Below are 22,149 nucleotides of genomic sequence, written 5' to 3'. Positions count from 1 at the left end.
ATTTTTATTTTTGTTTTTTATTTTAATATTTTTAACAAATTTCCACATAAGTTTTTCAAAGTTATATGATCCATATTGTCTCTCTCCTTTCTTCCCTCCTCCACCCCTTTGTAGCTGCATAATTTTCTACTTTTAATTGCTTGCATATTGAATAACATTGCTTCATGGAAATAAAATAGATGTAAAACCATTATGAGGTCATCTTTGAAAGTACAGTTAGAATGGTTTCCAGTCAATATTTCTAATAAAAATTAACTCCTCAAATTTATTGGGCAATTAGCATAAGTTTCCTGTTTTTTCAAATAAAATACTAAAGTTTATTCGGTCCTGCCGTCGCATCTGATGGCAGGACCGAATCACGAATCAGGAAGTCCTTGACAGAGCCAACTCCACCAGCATCGAAGTCCTCCAAGCCCAGCTACGATGGTCTGGACACGTCCTCCGCATGGACCCACCGCGAATACCAAGACAGGGATTCTATGGCGAACTGTCAGCTGGACTCAGGAAACAAGGTTGACCAAAGAAAAGATTCAAGGATCAGCTAAAGTCCAACTTGAAGTGGGCTGGCATGACACCAAAGCAACTAGAACTCGCTGCCTCTGACAGAAGCAGCTGGCGAACCCACATTCACCATGGCGCCACCACCTTTGAAGATGAGCGACATCGACGTCTTGCCGCTGCGCGTGAACGCCGACACCAGGCCACAACCGCACCTCCCCTAACAATTGGCGTCCCAGGCCCCATGTGCCACACACTATGCGCCTCAGCCTTTGGACTCCAAAGCCACAGGAGGGTACACCGTAGATGAAACTGCACAAAGACAATCGTCATTCTCGGTCACCAGAGACTACCGCCACTAAAGCTTATAACACTAAACTCATAAACTCAGTTTACTCGTATTTATTTTAGTAATGCTTATAATTTTTAAAATATCACATTAATGGGGGAAAGTATTTTAATATTTTCAAGGGACAAAGTTCTTATCTGTAATCTATCTTTCACATCATTTTTCAAATTAAGACGTTTGCGGATGATAATTTCACTTCTATTTATCTCTCTCCTTTATAGCGTAGCAGCAGCTTTGGGAATTTTGACCGTTTTCGGAGCAATTCCGTGTTCAAGCCAGAAGATGCAAATGAGGTAAGCATAACGCAGGATTGCAGTGACGTATTTCCACAGCTCCACTGCTTTGCATTGTCTCGCTGTACTTTTTTCCTTTTTGTCTGGTGCCATTTTGTAAGCCCTCCTCAGAGAATCTACCAAACACACTAAAGATTCTTGGCTTTATGAATGTTGTGATGCAGCAATCAGGCTATTCTCACCTTTTCCACACCAATGATTGCCCCAAAACCCTTTAATTAAATGTGAATGTCCTACAGACAAAAACACGAAATGTAAGTGACTGATAGAACTTGGTAGCTTTTGAAAAAATGCACTACTTTTATGTACACAAATAAGTATTCATTATGTCTGCATGGCGAAAGTCACTTTGCCAGGGGATGGGAATACAAACATCACAAAAGGGCACAAGGAATGTTTGGACTTGGGGCGAAAGATACAAATCACACCCAGAGCGAGAAGCATGAATCACTGAGGTGGGGGTGTGGCTGAGGGAACAGAGAAGGGCTGCACGCTGCCTCCTGATGAGAAAGGGAGGTCCCGGGACTCTGGCTCCTATGGGATCTACACAGGATGCTCTTGGCTAGGTTAACTCAGGAAAGGAAGTGTTCTGACGTCTAACTTCCTATTCGGAATAATTATTCTTCATGACTGCGTAATTTTGTACAATTGTTACTTCTCATTGAGAAGGGTGCCTTTATAACTAAGATCCTTCGGGTCAAGGGGCTGAAAGAATTCTCATAAAATTAAGAGAAAATATTCAAACTATTAACACTAGAGAGGACTAGAACTCTTTGTCTGAAAAGTGATCTTCTGAGATATAGGCAAGCCTCATTTGCCTTCCCAACAAAGATCTTCCTGAACACTAATGGGATGAAATATTAAGTGGATTAATAGGAAGGGGGTCTTCTTTGACCTCGGTGCAGTCTGGCCCCCAAATCCATCCTCCCCAAAGAGAGCAAGCCAACCGAGTTCTCCAGAGGGCAGAAGGAGTCGTGTCTGCCCCAGCCTGGGAAGGAGTTCAGCACTCTCTTCCCATCTCCCTCCGATGGCTTATTGGACCTAATTAATAGAATTAGAATTAGAATTAGAATTAGAATTAGGCTGGAGCTCAGGTACCACAAGCTCAAGCTCTTGTCCCTCTCGCCTCCTTGACCTAAGGTATGAGGAAGGTCATTTGAGCAGCTCATTCGGCAGTTCTCTGGGTGATTTTCACACAAAGCTCCAATCAGCAAACCGTTCTTTTATACCACCAGGCTCTGCCACTGTCCTGATCTTTAGAGGACTATAACTGCCATCAGTATCTTTAAATTTCCCTGTCATCCATCCCGTTCCCAGATAGCACCCTTGCCCTGAAAGGAACATGAAATGCATTTGGGAAGATAGGACACGTATTTAAAACGATAGCACGTGAGTTGTTTTTTAAGTGCCAAATAAGTGGCAAGACAATAAAGAGCAACGGAATGCAGACGAGGAGGGGATGCTGAGTTTTCAAAAACAGTGAATGACGGGATAAAAATAGTTTTAGGAGTAGAACAGGTCTGAAATTCCACAAGTTCAGAATTAAAATACAAGAAAAGACCACTGAAGGTTTAAGCAAGTGAGAGTTAGAAGCAGAAAGATCTTGGTATTTTAATAAACCATTTTCTGGTGTGTTTTTTTAATTAGAAGGTGAATAATTTTATAATGAGGAAAAAATGAAAAATAAACAAGAACTGCCTAAGCAGTACCTGGTTAGAAAGACTTGAAATCAAATGTCTTTAAATATTCATTAGATTTGTGACTCCAGGCATCACCTAACCTTTCTCTGCCTCAGTTTCCTCATTTATAAAATGGGGAGAATAGCAGCTATCCTTCAGGGTTGTGAAGATAAAGTAAAATATTTGTAAAGCATTTTGTAAACCTTAAAGCTCTATATAAAAGCTAGTTACTATTCATTCATTCAGGACTTCTGGAAGAATCTTCCATTAGAACAACTTCAGAATATAAACAATAACAAGAATTAGTAACTTATTTTGCCTTGTTGACTGTTGACTCGTCTTAATTTTGAGAATAGTCAATTTAGGGTGTCAGAAGACTTCAGTATCTCTCCATGATGCTGCTAATTTAAAACTTCCTATTGTCATTGTCTAGATAACTCTGAAGAGAATATCTCTACCAGCAGATCCCTAATATCCCTTTTATTACCAGTATTCAAATTAGGACAAGTAGTTATCTGCTAGTAGAATGAACCCTTTAACTGGGAGGGATGATAAACTCCAATCTCTAACACCCTTCCACCTCCAAAACAAATTCTCATGGGACTATATCTGTCACTACGCTTTCGTTGCATATCATGGGGAAATGACAATGAATTTAGGAGGGATTTTTAGCTGAGCCTATTTTTTCAATGAATGCCAAGACTATCCTGAGCTAGGTGAGAATTAGCCTTGCATAAATATTATTTTTTTTAAAACTCTCTAATCTTATGTATTAGAATCAAGACCATGCATTGATTCCTAGGCAGAATAATGGTAAAGTCTAGAAAATGAAGGTTAAGAGACTGAGCCAGGGTCACACATTTCATAAATATCTGAGGTCAGATTTGAACTCAGGGAGATGACTAATTTTTTCAAGTGATACTAAAGTTATTAAGTTAACATTTAAAGCTATAATTTTTGTATATGTAAATATAGTTGGACCACCAAAAATATATATTAGCCTATATGTTTATTGCTTAAATTCTGAAGATAATCCATAAAAATATGCATAAACAATCTAAAATTTCCAGACATTACTTTAAGATCAAGGTTCATTCAATGATTGCTGTATAATTTTACCATTTGACAATATTACTTCTATTTAGAAAAGTGAAGTGGAAGGGATAAATGAAAATAGAGAGCAAGAACCAACCAAAACTCCAAATAATGGTGGAAGTCTTGGCAAAAAAATGAGGGCTATTTCCTGGACCATGAAGAAAAAAATTGGTAAAAAGTACATCAAAGCTCTTTCTGAGGACAGGGTGAGTATATACTTTTAAAAAAGAGTTTGACTATTGAAATATTCAATGGATATTTTTTCCTCAGTGTTTGATAAAAAATAGTAATGGTTTCATGTACTTGGTCTTTCATAAAGTACTTTCTTCCACATCTATTTTCTCATTATATTCTCAAATGAGATAAGACAGGATAATTATTATCTTCATGAAAGTAAAAGAGACTGAGGAAGGCTATGTGGCTTCCATAGTAAAAAAGAGGGTAAAACGGGTGTTTCTTTTATTTTTTTAACCCTTACCTTCCATCTTGGATTCAATACTGTGCTAAGGGCTTTTTTTTTAGGTGATAGAATTTCATTTTTTATTTATTCAATTTGATGTTAATAAGTGTAATGAATAAAATTCTCTGGAGGCTGTATATATTAAAATTTAAAATATTAATTGGCCTCTTAAGATTTCTAACAACTAACCAGTCTCTTCACAGTCTGAACAGTTGCAAAAAAAATTCGAGTGGTGAGTGTAATGATTATAATTGAACTGGACACTGGTGTTACTTTAAGACTGGTTAAAGGCGGTCAAAGGGAGCTATTTTGTGAAGGAAGAAAGGTGTTGGAAGTTAGGAGCCTTGATAGGATGACTCCTACTCTCTCTCACTCACTCCTCTCCTGGGTAATGCTATAATGGGGTGCTACTTGAGAAATTGGGGTTCCCCTGCTATGTGAAGGCTAGGCAATGGGGGTCAAGTGACTTTCCCAGGGTCACACTTCTGGGAAGTGTCTGAGGCCAGCTTTGAGCTTAGGACCTCCCGTCTCTAGGTCTGGCTCTCAATCCACTGAGCTACCCAGCTGCCCCCAAAACAGGTGTTTCTTGATTAATAATGAAAGTGGTCTTTCTATCTTCCCAGTAGCAAACTGTTCAAGATTAATTATAAATTTGTTTCATGTAGGATTTAAATTAATATACAATAACTTCAAGAATTGTATTTTATAAGATTTATTAATAATCACTTGAAGTAAAAGGAATAAAAAGACAAAAGTGAATGTCTGAATAAAGCCAGCTTTCCTAGCCATGCATGTAGGAGAAAAGAGAGTAAAAGGCAGTGTTCCAGAAAACTTATTTGCAAAATGTAAAGACACAAAGTGGGGGATGTAATTCAAGAAATTCTTAGAAAAGCAAAAGAATTCTGGGAAATGGAGTTTTTAGGGTACAACATTCTAATTACACATTTTCCCCTAGGATCCTTTGGGAGACTAGTTGCCCCAATGGATCGTGCAAACATAAACAACATGAGACTAAAGATTTTTAACTAAAGGTAAATGCAACATTGCAGTTTCTAAAGGGAAATTGCAATATTTGGGGAATAAAAGGAAGACAAAAGAGAAAAGGAACAAAACCAATGTTGTTACATTGACAAAAAAGCCAGTTTGGGGGCAGTCCTCTTTAGCATAAGGGTGTACATTCAAAATAAATGTGTTTAACTCACCCACAGTTCAAATCACCACATCACAAAGTTCACCCTGTATCTTCTTGTGCAATGTGTGGCTTTTGCAGGCATCTCCATAGCACTTTCTCCAAAAAGTTCACTTTCTGGATTCTGGGAGGTAGCAAATTTCTTATTCTAAAATTACTTTCAAAAGAATTTAAACTTTACATTATATGATGAAAATGCATTCCCTCCTGAGGAGGATATTGACAAACACAGCGATCACTCATGAATGCATGAAAAAAAAAACATAAAAAAATCCAAATAAAAGAGAAAAAACTTCTGGATGAAATATAAAATGTCAAAGTCTCATATGTAAAAAATTCTAAGTAAAGGAAAAATAAACCTATAAGAAGCCCTTGAATCAGGGACCAATTAAAGTGATTTATGCCCCATAAGCCTGTAGTAGCAAAACCCAAACTGCAGAAAGTTTGCCACACTATGAAAGACAGAAAAGGGACTAGATTTTGGCAGCAAATGGGAAATAGCATTCCCTGTTATCTCAGGGATTGGGGAGCCAGGATGGCAGCCAAAGTGAGGTGCTTAATAGAATGTGGGATGGTGAATACCTGCCTCTGATGTATGTGAAATAGCCACAACTACAAACCTCTTCTTAGTTTCTGCTTGGGGCAGAATGTCATAAATCCCATAGGAATTGCTTGCTCTTTTTGACCTTGTGCTCAATTGGCAATATGCAAGTTAGCTTTGTGCTTTTTTGGCACATTGTAGCAGCTCTTTTTGTATTCCCTTCTCCTGGAATCAGACAGAATCATTAAGCACAGTTCCATAACATTAAACAATGAATGGCAGGTTTCTATAGTCTAGAGCCTTTTGGATATTGTTGTTATTATTTTTAGAAAAGGTGGAAAGGAAGGTTACACAGAGGGAGAAGGCACACACACACACACACACACACACACACACACACATACACACACATATATAATTGAGTTTATTAACAGGTAATATAATTAGTAGTAATAGTTGTAGGGAAAAAGAAAATTATAATGAAAAATTAGTAGAAAATTCTAATGAATGTAAAATAAGGAAAAATAGTGAAGAATGTAAACTGGATAATGATAATGAAATTGTAAATGAGAACAGTGGTATCAAGATGGAGAGTATAACAACAAAAGAGAGGAGTGAAAAAGCTGATGATGGAGTTAAAGATGCAAAATCCTGGGAATATCATGTAGTTCAAGCAGATGTAAACTTGGATGGAAGTCATGAAATGACTGAGCTCTGTTCTGATATTACTGTGCTAGCACCAGTATTAGAAACATTTCAGCCTTCAAACAGTACAGAACCATATGTATCTGTCACTATAGATGATCAGATTTATGATCTTTTAGTTGATACTGGAGCCAGTAAATCAGTTTTGCAAAGTCTTCCTAAGAATTGTAGAGCTGTGGGTGCAATGGAAGTAATAGGAGCTACTGGAAAACAGGGAGAGTAGCAAAATTACAACCTAAAATGATTACTTTAGGTCCTTTATCTATGGAGCATGAACTTCTTTGTATGCCAGATTGTTCCATGAATCTTCCAGGTAGGGATTTATTATGTAAATTATGGTCAACAATCCAATGTACTGATACTGTTGATATTTCATTACATCTACCAGAAGAATCTCTGAAAGCTTTTCCATTGCTGTTCTTAGATTCATTCAGTACAGAGGATGACTTGAATTCAATCTATCCTATTCCTGAGGCTATCCCTGAAGGTTTATGGTCAAAGTCTTCAACAAATGTAGGTCTATTGAAATCAGCTACTCCAGTAAAAGTGAGGACTAAAGAAGGAACAGTTCCTTGTGTACCTGAATACCCCTTAATAAAGAAACAATAGAGGGTATCAGACCAATCATTGAATCCCTAATCCAACAAGGGATCTTGTTGATACCTTGCTTCTCAGAATATAATAGACCTATACTTCCAATCAAGAAGCCAAAGCTAGATCAAAGGCAAAATTGTTGTAATCAGGGTAAAATAAATCAATAGCCCTCCTCATTTCCTTAATGACCCTATCAGGTTCATCAACAAAGGCAGGTCCTCTTTTCTTTATTGATTCCAAGTCCTCTGGTGTGAATCTTTTATGTGGTTTAACTGGGAAGATTTCATCCCTTGAAACTACAGGGAGATCTCTTAGGGGAAATAAGGTAACCATTCCTTCAGTCTCTTCCTATTGTAATCTATTTATCTTTCCAGTTTCACCAGTAATTTCTTTTGACCCACAACCATATCTAGTATTCCTAAACCTTTGATCTTTTATATACATTTCCAACTGGTCCAATTGTTTTTTCATGAGTGTAACCATTTGTTTGAACTCAGAATCTTTAGTTAACCAAACCATTGATGCTTTAAACCATTTTCCAATAAGAAAGAACACTAGTCTATACTTATACAGAACACAAAGACAAAGTTATTTACATGAGAGGTTTCATCCATTTGTAATCCAATCCTATATAACATACCTTGGGGAGTAGTGTGAACAATATGTATGGTATGAGCAGAACATACTCCCATAATACTACCAAAAGATCCATTAACATGTCCCCAGACATGTTTACATTCTTAGTCAACAGTGTATAAACAAGTGAATTTGTGTTGGTAAACTCCACTATGTTCCCCTTATTAATAAACAAGGAAATGGGGAAAATTTTTAATTAAAAAAATTCAATATGGCTGCTTATATCATGTGGCAGAAGGTTATTTAAACTTTAAATGTCTCTCCCAGCTCAGTTAGAGTCTCAGAGTTCTGCTGGGCCCCACTGTGGAATGTTCCACTTGCTAGCTGCTTAGATGGACTCTTCCAGGCTAACTGACTCTTGGCTCTCTCTGTTTCTATATAAAATCTATATTTCTAAGTCCTAATCCTACCTGGCTTAGCCAAATTGTTACAATGATTTTTAGAAAAGGGGGGAAGGTTACATAGATGGAGAAGGCACACACACACACACACACACACACACACACACACACACACACACACACACACATATATATATATATATATATATATATAATTGAATTTATTAACAGGTAAGGGAAATATTTTGGGAATGAAATAAAGGGGGAAAGGCTAGCATCTGACAATTATCCCAATAATTAAACCCACTATCTAACTACTCTAAACTAAATACCTAAGTTTCCTAAGGATAAGTCCAATAGGGAGCCAGATTTCTCACACACAGAGAGTCCTTGGTGGGTCAGTTACAGGAATCCAGCTGAGACCTCAATTGTCCCAGGAAAAAGAGGTTTTCTCCAAGTTTCCACTCTGTCCACCAGAGTGTATGGAGATGTCCACTCACTCTTGTTTGATGATATTCAAAAAGACTGCTTTCTAGCTGTCCAGGAGAATTCAGGAGAGATCAGGTCTTCACCTTACAGGCTTCACTTCCAGCTCCAAACTGACTATTGGAAACCTGCTCCTTTCAACAGCTTAGAATCCTGACCTAGTGGCTCTCAGGATGCAGGCCTAGCAATCATCCTCTTGCTACTTTTCCTGCCCTTGCCACAGTATACATTGACATTAGAGCTAATGGACATTTAAAACTTACTCTAGTGCAAAATAAAAACCTATTAATACTGGTAGCATGTGCTTCAAGTAGACAAACATGAGAGAATAAAAAGAAAATTCAAATACTGTATTGCACATACAAGGAAAAAACAATAATAAAAATGTTTTAGAAATAAAAAATATAGCTTACAATCAGTGACACACTCTGTCAACCAAGGGGAGGTAGAATACAAAGGTTTCTCACCCTAAAATGAGATTCATTTCTTTTTTAACTTGGCCATGATACAAAGTGTGAGTGATTTACACCAAGTAACAGTTTTATAAAACAATAGTTTGGCATGTAATACACATTCAAAGAAAGTACCAAAATTCCTGAAATTCACAATACCCAGTTAATGACAATAGCAAACAAATTGCTATTATATAGGATTCACATGAGTCTCTATATAGCTACTTTCTGCATGACATTTAAAAAATCTATGAAGCTCATGGATACTTGTCAGAAGTTCTACATATGTAGCCAATATTTCAACCTTGGCAAAGATATTTTTAACAAAGTCTATTATAGCCATCATTCCAAAATTTGGCAGAGGAGCCTAGAAAAAAAACAACACACACACACATAAATCTCTGTACTGTTGATTAAAACCTTTTGCGTCTAAAATATCACCATGAATCTAGAGTCTTCTGGTGGAAGGGTAGAATAAGCTGAAGAGTTATAAATATATATATATATATATAACCCTGTTCAGAATCTATAGGATTCCCAAGAAAATCATTCCCACCTCCCAGATGAGGTTATAATCCACTACAGAGTAACTAAGCCACTTGGACCTCTCCCTCTCTCTGGTATGAGACTGTAACAGTCTTGTCTCCAATATGTCCTACCCATTATACATGGAGACAAAGACTAAATAGTGAAAATCACTTCAGATATCTCATCCATTACATTTTTAATAAATGTGGAGATGGGAAAATACAACTATGCCATTACACTCTACTTGAGCTACTAAATGGACCCTTACCTCTTGTTACAAACAACTCAGATGGAGGCAAATAATTAGCTAGAGGTACTGATGCTACTAGATATCTGAAAATCATGCCTGAAGGCCCCTTAAATTCAATTGAGATATTTAGCTCATTAAATTCTCCAAATCTTGTATACAGATTGTAACCAATTTGATGGAGTCCATCCATCTATATGACAATTAACAAAGGCAAAAATGGAAGAAAAGATTGTTAAGGCAACATGTGACCTTAATAGATCTGATGACAAACCTAGCATCTATAAGGATCTGTGGTTTGACCAGGAAAGGGGTTTGTGCAAGGTATTTATGGGCTTTCACAATGATATGTTCTTCAATATAGTCATAAGGGAAAGGTACAAATAAAGATAATATAACAGAACATATAACTGAAAGCCAACATGATTCAGTATAACAGAATAGTATTGATTAGACTAAGATATGAACTTAAAAAACAAAATTAAATTTTAAAGCAAACAATAAGCAAAATACAATAAGCATGACAGGGTACAGGCAATGAATTCAAAAGTTCTCTTCTCCAATTAAAATAGATTTCTTCACTATTCTGGAGGGGAAACAAAACTGAAAAAGTTGACATCAATAAACTTACAGATTTCTTTAAGGTTCCTTCCCTTCCCCAGTATCATCATCGATTCAGATTCCTTTGTTCACACTTATGGAGTTCCCTATATATGCACTGAGCATAGTGTGAACAAATCCCATATGGGACCACAGAGAATGGGCAGGCCAAAATGACAAGGGGGTGTAGGGAGGCAAATCTCCCCCTTGAATCACAGGATGAGACAAATTATCAACTGCAAGGTATACAATCAATACAAAACCCACCATGAACAGAAGAAAGAAAAGACAGCCTAAAGTTCTAAGCTGTGTGAGCTCAATAAGGGTCTCTGGAAAAGGAAGTTGTTTGAGAGAGGCAGGAAACTGAGGCATGCTTGCAATCTCCATTTTGCAATCTCCATTTCCTGTCAGTAGGTGGTGCTACTCTAGTATGCACTGCCCAGGAGTGCCTCACAAGGAATGTTTGGGAGAAAAGTTCCCTCCAGGAGCCCTGTGATAACTCAGTCTCCAGTCAGCTTAAAAATCGGCTTGGGAAGCCTCAGCAAGCCAGGGAAAGGGGGATTTATATTTCGCCAGTTTAAGAACTCCCAGCTTTTTTGTTGAAAAAAAAAAAAGCTGTAAGCTCACAGCAAGGGGTCTGGGTGGGGACCACCCAGGATGAATTGGCAGCAGTAAGAAGCAGCAATAGCGTGGTTTCCGTGAAGAGGTCTGGAACAGCAGGGAGGAGCCCTGCCTCAAGCAGACGGATACAGGCAGATGGGCGTGGCTTATCCCTCTTGGCCGAGAGCCCCGGCTAAGTCACCCAAACGAAAGCAGGCAGCCTGGCAGGGTGGACAGCAAAAACCAGCCCAACAGAAAACAGCAGGATCCGGGCACCAGGCACCAGGGGCGGCAGGAACTCCGCTTTGTACTATTGAGGTACTCCCTATTCTTGGCTCAAAGTCTAAATTAAGAATTCTTCTTCCGTGCCATAAGTGAAGGGTTACAATTAATATACAATAACTCCAAGTAGTCTATTTCATGAGATTTATTCATAATCAGACAACAGTAAAAGTCTGAGTAAAGGCAGCTTTCCTAGCCATGCATGTGGGAGAAGAGAGTGAAAGGCGGGCTTCTAACACCCTTATTGGGGAATGTCATTCAAGGAATTCTGGAAAAAGTCAAAGAATCCTGGGAAATGGAGTCTTCAGGGTACGGCAGCCTAATTACACGTTCGTAATAATAAATAACGGACAATTACGGAAGGCCCTCAGGCTCACCAGAACTCTGATTGCAACAACGAGATGCTGTAAATAGCTTCAGTCCGTTTTGTGGATTTTCAAAGCTACGGCTCAGAGCGAGGATAAAACTAGCCTATGGCTGCCCTGCTAGTGACGTTAGAGGCGGAGCTTTGGGTTTCTAGAGCTTTAAGAGGTCAAAACAGCACCAAGTGGTCTCTGAGCCTCCATGCATGGGCACAAGCCGTGTCTTCTAGTCACAGGACTGCCTGCAGTGAGCACTGAGGGCATTCCGGTGCTCCGCGTGACACAGATACGGGAGCACGAAGGGCCGCACGTTTGGAGAAGGCCCGAGCTGAAGGAAGGGGTTGGCACAAGGCCCAAGTTTGGTAGGGAACCACGTCAGTATTCCAACTCCAAAGAACCTGGCCACGTCACTGGCCAGTCATGAGCTCTTGGCGATTACGTCATTCTTTGTAACTTTCTCACAGAAATAACGTGCCTGAGGCTTTACCGCCACTTGAGGAAGAGGGACAAAACGTGAGGCAAAGGAACCTCCAGGGCTGGTCGCGCCTTTACAGAAACCTCTCTGGTTAGCAGAATGATGAGCAGTGAAGGGTCGGTAGGAGGGAGGCGGTCAGGAGTTGCCCTTTTGAGATTTGGCCTTGCCCTGAGAACATGGGAAACTCCCGAGTAGGTCTTGTAAGGCTGCTTTTCCTCAGGGGATCCAATTTGTCTTCTGGTTTCTTCTTATCTCCGCCCATGGGAGGAGTCTGTGACATGAAATTATTTCTGGGTGGGCATCACAGAGTTAATTTAACAAGTTCTGTGCAATTTGCGCAAGCCTGAAAAGACCCTCACAGAATTCCACGAGCCAAAGAGCCCCAGACGAACCACACAGTTCATCGAATAGGATTCTGAGATGAAACAATTGTGAAAAGACTAAACGTTTTTGAATTTGCCAAGGACAGAAGGGGGTAAAATACCGAATGGGAATGATCAGGAAGTAATAAAGGGCTCAGTCGGACGTGGGGTAAGCGGACATGTGGCTGTCCATTCATTTTACTTTTCTTACAGAACACGTTTGACAACATAAGCGCTAAATGCCAGCTCTACAGCACTGTGATTTCAGTCCCAAATGAAGCATTTTACGGTCATTTCATCCGAAAGGTTTTTCCAGATTAGCTTCAACTTTTTCTTCTGGGAAGATAAATAAAATGATTAATGATGGTAATAGGTTCTTGAGTACGTTGGCACCTGTTGTATACAGTGTGCAGGTGTACAGGGCAAAAATAGTGGCTTCTCCCCCGGAAATATTTGTCTCTGTTCTGATGCTGTGATATTTGTAACACAGAACGAAGAGGATGCGGAAGATGCCGGCCAGTATAGGAATAGTGACCCGGGACTTGGCGCCTACCCTGAGAAATTCCCTCTCCAAGGCAGTGACTCAATGGAGAGTATCTACAGCGGTCAAAGTTCATCAAGTAAGTTCAAAAGAGTGAGTAAGTGTTGAACAGGCGAACCTCGAGAAGTTCCTTTTTTAAATGGCCTTGTTTACACGGATGTCATTTTGCTCATCCGATTAGTGGGGAAGATCACATATTTGGTATATTGGAAATAAATAATGTTCTTTAAATAATGTACATTATAGGACACATCATGCTTTATTTTTATTTTACATATTATTTACATATAAAAGCAATAAATAAATAAAGATCTATTAGGCATGAAGACAGCAAAACAAAAGTGACCGTTAATAGATTTAAAGGACATGACTTGTTTTCCACGCTCATGAGAAAGTGTATGGTGAGAACTATCTTCTCTTGAATATTAATATTCAAAAACAGGTTTGTTGCACAATGGAGGCAGTTATCTTGACTTGCGGCTTTCTCTCCCTTGTTGTCACTCCAAGTCTGTGCCAGAAACGCACTCTCTTCTCGCGCGTCTCCCCTCTCCTTTGAAGATTCCGCTCAGGCGGAGCCAGTCTACCAGCGCGCCTCGTCACGGATGCTTTCACATGCTCTCTCCCATGTTCCCACGTCTTTCCAGTCTCCACAGCGGTCACCCTAGGACACATCTGCGCCTTCTGGCGTCCCTTCCTCCAGGCTCCGGCCACCCCAGGCCGTTGTGCACTTAGCTGCCAGGGATTTCCCTCAGTGAAGGTTCTCTTTGACCGGCACCCACTTGGGCCATCGCATAGATGGGATGCGCTCTGTGTCTCCCAAAGGCTTTCCTGCCCTCTCTTACCCTTCCAGTTGGTGATGTGTTTGGTTCCTCCTAAGACCTAGCGCTGCACTTGAGAAGGCAGACTTTGGCCGCCTTTGAAGGGCTTCAGGTGACAAATGAGGAGTTTCTGTTGCACCTCGTGAGCAGCTTAGCCGAGTGCCTGACGCAGTAAGCCATTAATGGGTCGGCGGCCCAGTCAGGAGGAGCTTTAGGGGCTCCGAGCCAGAGAGGAAGGAACCTTTAAAAAGGAAACGGGAAAACCCAGAGAAACGTGTAGATGAAAGAAGGTAACTGACAGCCACTCTGCTCAGCCAGGACCCCGGCTGGCGCCCTGTTTGTTTTTCCTTCTCCTGGTGTCTCGGATCTAAATCAGTGGAGACGAACACAAGCATCCTTTGAGGGAGTGTCAGAATTCGAATAGCCATTTCATGAGGAAGAAACCGAAGCTCAGAAAGGGCAAATAGCTTGCTTCTGGTTGTAGGGCTTTTGTCAGAATTGGTATTGGAACCCAGATTCCTTGTCTCCAAGTCCCATTCCACTGTTTAGCACAGGGATGGCAAACCTTTCAAAATGAAATGCTGGGCCCTGCCCCTGCCCAACCCCCCAGATAGAGTGCCATGCCCCCCCCACCCCCTACCAAGACTGTGCCCCAGCCCTCCCCCGCCTCACCCTTCCTTACCCCAGACAGGGAAAGGGAAGAAGCGCAAGGAGGCAGGTGACAAGAGTCATGCCTGGAGAGGGTCCGTAGGAGAGTGGCCCCAGCACTCTGCTCCTCTCTAGCCATGTGCCCCACTCAAGCCTAGTTCCTCTCCCACCCCACAGTGGAAATCACCTTTGCCAGACTCAATAGCCTGCCCTCTGCACTGCCACCCCACACAGCATGTGAGCCCCCCCACCCCAGCACCGCCCAAGGGGGGGAGGAAGTATTCCCACTGGCTTCTGGGCAGAGGGGTGTGGGAAGTGAGGACGATCCTTAGTTACACAGAGAGGGAGAGGGGAACAGCTCGCTCTGAGTCCCTCTGGCCTTCTAGTTTAAAAAAACGACTTCCTGCCTGCCCACAGACAGGGGTCTGTGTGCCCTTTGTGGCATGCATGCCATAGGTTCGCCACCACAGGCTTAGCATGCCGACTCATTCATGGTATATACACTTGGACAAACTTGATATAATTACCGATTTCCCATAAGTAGAATTTCTGTTGTTTTTCTAGTCGTTCTAATTGGCTGTGCTGTCTTCCATAGCTTCAATTGTTCTCTAGGCAAAGGAGTCCGACCCTGGTTAAACTTGCATACTAGCCTCATTTGGTATAGATCTCTAATCAACCAGAGTTGGAAGAACAAAAATACCTTTAAGTGAGCATGAAGGTTTTCATCTAGAGTGAGCCCAAATGTGACTGTTTTCCAGACTTCTGGGTCTATACTCGTTAGATAAAAATAGCTCAAGATTACAAAAAGAGACAGAGGTTCTAATGAGGAAACATGGCCTTTACCTAAAGAATCGTGAACCTTTGCATGGAACTTTGAAGTCATGGTTTGGACTGTTGTGAATCAACTGGGGCCGAACAGATTAACTGTCGTGAGTCAAAGTTGCCCTTTTGTGCTGGGCTTCTCAAAGGAACGTGTCTGAGCCCATGTCGAAAGGAAAAAAGGGAGGCGAGGGTCGAGGCTAGAGTAGACTTCGGTCCCTACGTAAGGTACGTCAACACCGAGGTGCCAGCCAAGCGATTAACAGCTGATTCGTGGCAGGCCAACTCTTTTTAGCCCCGTGAGACGAAAAGAGAAAAAAGTCCCCCCAAAGGCTAGCCACCATGTAAACGCAATGAACTGATCCATGCAACCTTTCCCAGAGAAGTGGGCGCATCTTTGGCTAAGTGGTTTTCAAGGAAAGGAAGAAGTCGGGGATGAATGAAAGAGAGAGAAATCGTGAGCAGTTGGTCTGTGTATCGGTCAGTAGGTCAGGAAAACTGCCCCAAGAAGTTCGTAGCACTGCATATGAAAGGTGATCTCTGCTTTGCTCAGGTGGAATAACAAGCTGTTCGGATGGAACAAGCAATAGAGACAGCTTTAGGCTGGATGACGAGGTCTTGTACACTGGACCATTCTGTGGCCGAGCCAAAGTGCATACAGATTTCACACCAAGTCCTTATGACACTGACTCACTCAAAATTAAGGTAAGTCCAATGTTAAATTAAAGTATTCTAAGCTTCACGTCTCCCACTCCCTTTTCATTTCACATTTTATTTTTCCCGGTTATATGTAAAATAATTTTTACTTTCATTTTTAAAAATTTTGAGTGCCAAATTCTCTCATTCCTTACCAACACTCCCCCCTCCTCGAGACAGCAAGCAATTTGACACAGGTCACAGAGGTAGTTATGCAAATCAGGCCTCCATATTGGTCAGGTTGTGAAAAAAATAGACAAAAAAAGGAAAGAAAACCCTAGAAAAATAAAATTCTTAAAAGTTTGCTCCAGTCTGCATTTAGGCTCTATCAGTTCATTCTTTGGACATGGATAGCATTTTTAATCACACATCCTTTGAGAATTTCTTAGATCATTAAATTTCTGATGTAATATTGAAAATTAATATTATGCCAAATGTAATACACTAAATGTAATTTTTATAAATTGGTGTGGAAATATAATATTAGTTTTTAAAAAAAGATGGTTTTGGTCACAATTTATAAAATAATTAGTCCTTAGGTCATGGGGATGATAGTAGCTTTTAACAATTTAATTTTAATATGAATATAATTTAAGAAAGAAATAAGGAGGGAAGGAAATAAAAAATAATATTTCCTGGTTTATCACCCTAATCTTACCAGCCCACAAGACTGTCTTCCACTCAAGCCACCAATGCCGAATTGTAGAAAGATCCCCAGCCAAAGACCTCCAGAGAAGTACCTGATCTCTTCAGTGGTCTCATTTTTTATATTCCTCTTTCTCCGTGTCACTTCCTTTCCCTGTACACTGGCCTATCACATCTCAGGAACCAATCAAAGCCTGCAACCCTATGTTCCTAGGGCTCTTAACCTGTGGCCTCTGTTGAAGCATTCTAGCCAAGCTAATAGGCTGGCTGAGACAAGCAGAAAATTCACGACCCTGGGAAGAAAGAGTTCCCTTTACATATTGAGAATAGATAAATTATTCATAGTTGATCATCCACATTACTGTTGAGTAGTATTCTCCTGGTTCAGCTCATTTGATAATATGTCATGTAAGTGTTTCCAGGTTTTTCTAAGAGGATCCCACTTATTTCTTTAGCACAATCAAATATTGCAACTTGGCCACAGTTTCCAATTCTTTAAACCACAAAAGGAGGTACTCTATGTAGGTTCTTTTTGAAAAAATCTTTTTGGAATCCAGACCAAGTAGTTCTATTGCTGGGTCAAAGGGTAAGCACAGTTTTATAGCTTTGGGGGCAAAATTCCAAACTGTTCTCTACAATGATTGAAGCAGTTTACAACTCTTTCCACATCCTCTCCAACATTTGCCACTTTTCTTTTCTGCCATATTAGCCAATTTGACAAGTATAGGGAGGTACTTAAGAGTTTTCTTAATCTGCTTTTCTTTCATCAATAGGAATTTAGTGAATTTTTTATATTTCATCTGAAAAATATCAGCTTACATTCTTTGACTATTTATCAATTAGAGAATGATGTGTGCTCTTATAAATTTGCTCAGCTATCTATAGATTTGAAAATTAGACCTTTATCAGAGACAATTGCTATAATTCTTTTCAAAGTTATGATTATTATGTATTTATATATTCTTTTTTGGTCATGACCTTCAGGCAGTCCAATAATTCTTAAATTGCCTCTCCTCGATCTATTTTCCAGGTCAGTTGTTTTTTCAATCATATATTTCATATTTTCTTCTAATTTTTTCATTCTTTTCAGTTTTCTTGTTTCTTAATGTCTCATGAGGTCATTAGATTTTATTTGCCTGAGTTTCTTCCATGACCTTCTGATTCTACTTTTCCATTTGGTCCATTCTACTTTTCATGGAACTCTTTTATTCACTGAATTTTCTTTTTTGCCTCTTTTTCCAGTAGATCAATTTTGTTATTTAAAAAAAATTTTCTTCATTGGATTTTTATGCTTCTTTGTCTAGTTGACCAATTTTTGCTTTTAAAGCTATTATTTTCTTTTTACATTACTTTCATTTATTTTTTTCCATTTTTCTTCCCATTTTTCTTCAACCTATCTTATTTGATATTAGAATTCCTTTTTGAGTTCTTCCAGTGCTTGAGACCAATTTGCATTTTTCTTTTTCTTTTTTAACTCTTACCTTCCATCTTGGAATCAGTACTGTGTATTGTTTGGGAATTGGGAGCTGGGAATTGTCTGAGGCCATATTTGAACCTAGGACCTACCATCTCTAGGCCTGGCTCACAATCCACTGACCTACCCAACTGCCCCCTCCATTTTTCTTTGAAGTTGCATGTGGTTACATGGACCACCATCCCCTGTTCATTCTGTGCCTTGCTTTTTGTTACCATAGAAATTTTCTAGGGTTAAGAGTTTCTTTTGCTGTTTGCTCATTTTCCCAGCTTTTTTTTTTTGCCTTTATACTAGGAATTCTGAAAGCTGCTGTCTCCCTTGATGGTGGTTTGCAAGACTCAGCACTCTGAGCTATTTTCCCCTGGTCTTTGCTACAGCAATGCAAACTTGAAAAAAAAAAAAAACAGAAAGCTATGAAATTCTGGACCTTGTTGTGAGCTGGTGTCAAGGCCTGGGACTTCCAAGAAGTGGTCTGAGGTGCTCTTTTGTTAGTGTAGCCTGGGTCTGAAGTTTGCCTTTGCCCAGTAGTGTGGTTGGCCAGCACACCTCTGTAATCAGTTTTGCTTCTGGTTCTCTCTTCTCCCATGAAAATCAGTTCTCTCTGCCTAATTTTCAAGTTGTGTTCGGTGGAAGAATCTGCTCACTTCTTGCTGCTGGCTCTTGATGCCTATTGTTTTGTGGCTCTTTTTGAAGATTAATTTGGAAGGATTGTCAGAGCAGTTTCAGTTTTTGCTGCTACTCAGCTGCCATCTTGGCTCTCCTCTCTCTTTAGCCTATTTCTCCATTCTTATCCTACTCTCTCTCCTTTCTCCCTGTCCCTCCTTGAAGGTGTTTTGCCTCTACTACATCCTCCAATTCTCCCTCCCTTCTATCACTTCCCTTCTCTTCTTCCCTTCCCCTACGATTTTCCTATAAATTAAGACAGATCTCTATGCCTGATTTGAGCATGTATGTTATTCTATCTTTGAGCAAATTCTGATGAGTAAAGTTCAAGAGCTACCTCACAACTTCCATTGCAAAAGCTTGTTCATGTCTTTTTTATGTGAGATGCCATTTGACCACTTCCTTTCCCTTCCTTGCAGTGCATTTATCTCTCTAACCCCTTTATTTTCTTTTCTATATATCACCCCATCATATTCATATCTCACTCATATCCTCTCTCTATGTATACTTCTAACTGCTCAAATAATGAATACTTCTTGGGATTGGATGTAAACAGTTTGACCCTATGATGATCTTTTCTCTTTATCTTTTTATGCTTCTTTTCAGTATTTTATTTGAAAGTCAATTCTATTCAATTCTGGTCTTTTCATTAAGAATGCTTGAAAGTCCTCTACTTCAATGAATATTCATTTGTTCTCTAAATCACTATCCTCAGTTTTACTGAGAAGCTGATTCTTGGTTGTAATAGTAGCTCCTTTGCCCCACAGAATATCAGATTTCAAGTCTTCTGATTCTTTAATGTAGAAGCTGTTAAATATTGTGTTATTCACTATTGGGTTTACGCAATATTTGAACTGTTTATTTCTGGCTACTTGAAGCATTTTCTCCTTGACTGGAGAGCTTTGTAATTTGGCTGTAATATTCCCAGGAGTTTATTTTGAGATCTCATTCAAGAGGGGATCAGTATATTACTTCAATTTCTAGTTTACCCTCTGATTCTAGAATATTGTAGCAATTTTCCTTTACAATTTCTTGTAGGCTCTTCTTTTTATCATTGCTTTGAAGTAGTCCAATCATTCTTAAATTATTCTTCTGGATCTATTTTTTTTATCAGTTGTCTTTCAAATGAGATATTAAAATTTTTCTTCTAATATTTTCTTCTTTTGATTTTTAAAAATTCTTTCTTGATGTCCAGCATAGTCATTAACTTCCACTTGCCCAATTCTATTTTTAAGAAATTATTTTCTCCAATAAGCTTTGGTATTTCCCTGTCCACTCGGTCAGTTCTTTTTAAGAAGTTCTTCTCTTAAGTGAATTTTGGGCCTCTTTTAACATTTACCATATTTTATTTTTAAAGGTACTTCTTCCTCAGTATTTTTGTGTCTCCTTTACCAAATTGTTGACTCTTTTCCCCATAATTTTCTTGTTACCATATTCATTTATTTTTCTAATTTTTCTTCTCTCTCTCTCTCTCTCTCTCTCTCTCTCTCTCTCTCTCTCTCTCTCTCTCTCTCTCATTTGATTTTTCAAATACTTTTTGATTTCTTCTAGGAATTATTTTTGGGCTTGTGACCAAAAACCATTTTTTTTGAGGCTCTGGGTATAGAAATTTTGACTTTGTTGTCTTCTTGGTTTATACTTTGATTTTTCCTGTCACCATAGTAAATTTGCTGCGGTCCAGTTCTTGATTCATGATTCTCCCCACCCACCCTTTGTTCCCCCCTCTCAGAGCTGATAAGCAGTTCCACTGGGTTATGCATGTGTCATTGTTTAAAACCTATTTCCATATTATTCATGTTTGCTGTAGAGCAATACTTTTTTTTTTTAAACCCTTACCTTCCGTCTTGGAGTCAATACTGTGTATTGGCTCCAAGGCAGAAGAGTGGTAAGGGTAGGCAATGGGGGGTCAAGTGACTTGCCCAGGGTCACACAGCTAGGAAGTGTCTGAGGCCATATTTGAACCTAGGACCTCCCGTCTCTAGGCCTGACTCTCGATCCACTGAGCCACCCAGCTGCCCCCAGAGCAATTCTTTAACATCAAAACCGTAATCATATCCCTATTACACTATGTGATCAATCCTGTTTTTCTTCTGCATTTCTGCTCCCACAGATCTTTCTCTGGATATGGATAACATTCTTTTTCATAATCCCTCCAAACTGCCCTGGATCACTGCATTGCTGCTAGTAGCAGAGTCAGTTACATTCTATTGTGCTACAATGTATCCATCTCTGTGTACAATGTTCTTCTGCTCCTCTCACTGTATCACTTCCTGGAGGTCTTTCCAGTTCACATGGAATCCCTCCAGTTCATTATTCCTTTCCACACAATAATATTCCATCACCAACATATTGTCAGCCATTCCCCAATTGATGGACACCCCCTCATTTTCCAATTTTCATAACAAGGGTTTTAACAGAACTCACTACATATAAAGCTCACCTGCTTCAGATCCAGGAAGTCCTGTATTCAAAGCCTACCTCTGACACATACTGACTGTGTTAAAGTTTTTAACCTCTCGATGCTTTTGGAAACTCACTAAGATAAAGTTTCAGACGAATCATTGACCTACACTGGTAAAGGGAGTTTCTTCACCCAGAACTTCTCTATAACAGTGAAATTATAGGTCTGATGCCTATTTCTCATTCATATGTACCATTAAAAAGGTAAGGAGCTTAATAAATTAAATTAGGGCAATCTAAACTAAATTTTTCTCTATATTTACATAGCAACCTATTGTCTTTAACTTTTTTTTTTTTTAATTTCACTGGATATAGAGGGCCAGACTGGCCTCAGACACTTCCTGGTTGTGTGATCCTGGGCAAATCACTTAACTGCTATTGCCTAGCCCTTACCACTCTTCTGCCTTAGAACCAATACTTAGATGGAAATAAGGATGTGTTCTTTATAGAAATGTAATTTTGAAATGAAAAGCAAAATTCAAAAATTTATCTCTAACATTTTCTTTTACTTTATGAAAGAAAAAGTCATTTATATTACTCCTCATCTTTCTGTATTTTTTATTTTCTGTATAAATGTCTTGTCTATATTTTATACATTCATACATATACAT

General features: G+C 39.4%; 1 protein-coding gene across 2 annotated transcripts in view; it reads left to right on the top strand.

The window, feature by feature from the left end:
* Positions 1-22,149, top strand: part of SAMSN1 (SAM domain, SH3 domain and nuclear localization signals 1) — a 127,370-nt gene that overhangs the window by 89,597 nt on the left and 15,624 nt on the right. For both annotated transcript variants that reach the window (XM_007493053.3, XM_007493054.3), the window contains 4 exons: positions 1,069-1,140; positions 3,965-4,120; positions 13,265-13,394; positions 16,154-16,305. In XM_007493053.3, the coding sequence (XP_007493115.2) occupies positions 1,069-1,140; positions 3,965-4,120; positions 13,265-13,394; positions 16,154-16,305 (510 nt within the window). The remainder of the gene's footprint in view (positions 1-1,068; positions 1,141-3,964; positions 4,121-13,264; positions 13,395-16,153; positions 16,306-22,149) is intronic.

Source organism: Monodelphis domestica, chromosome 4 (genome assembly GCF_027887165.1).
Source record: "Monodelphis domestica isolate mMonDom1 chromosome 4, mMonDom1.pri, whole genome shotgun sequence".
In the NCBI taxonomy this organism is placed as follows: Eukaryota; Metazoa; Chordata; class Mammalia; order Didelphimorphia; family Didelphidae; genus Monodelphis; species Monodelphis domestica.
Note: the sequence above shows the minus strand (reverse complement) of the source record. Positions and strands in the feature narration are given on the sequence as shown.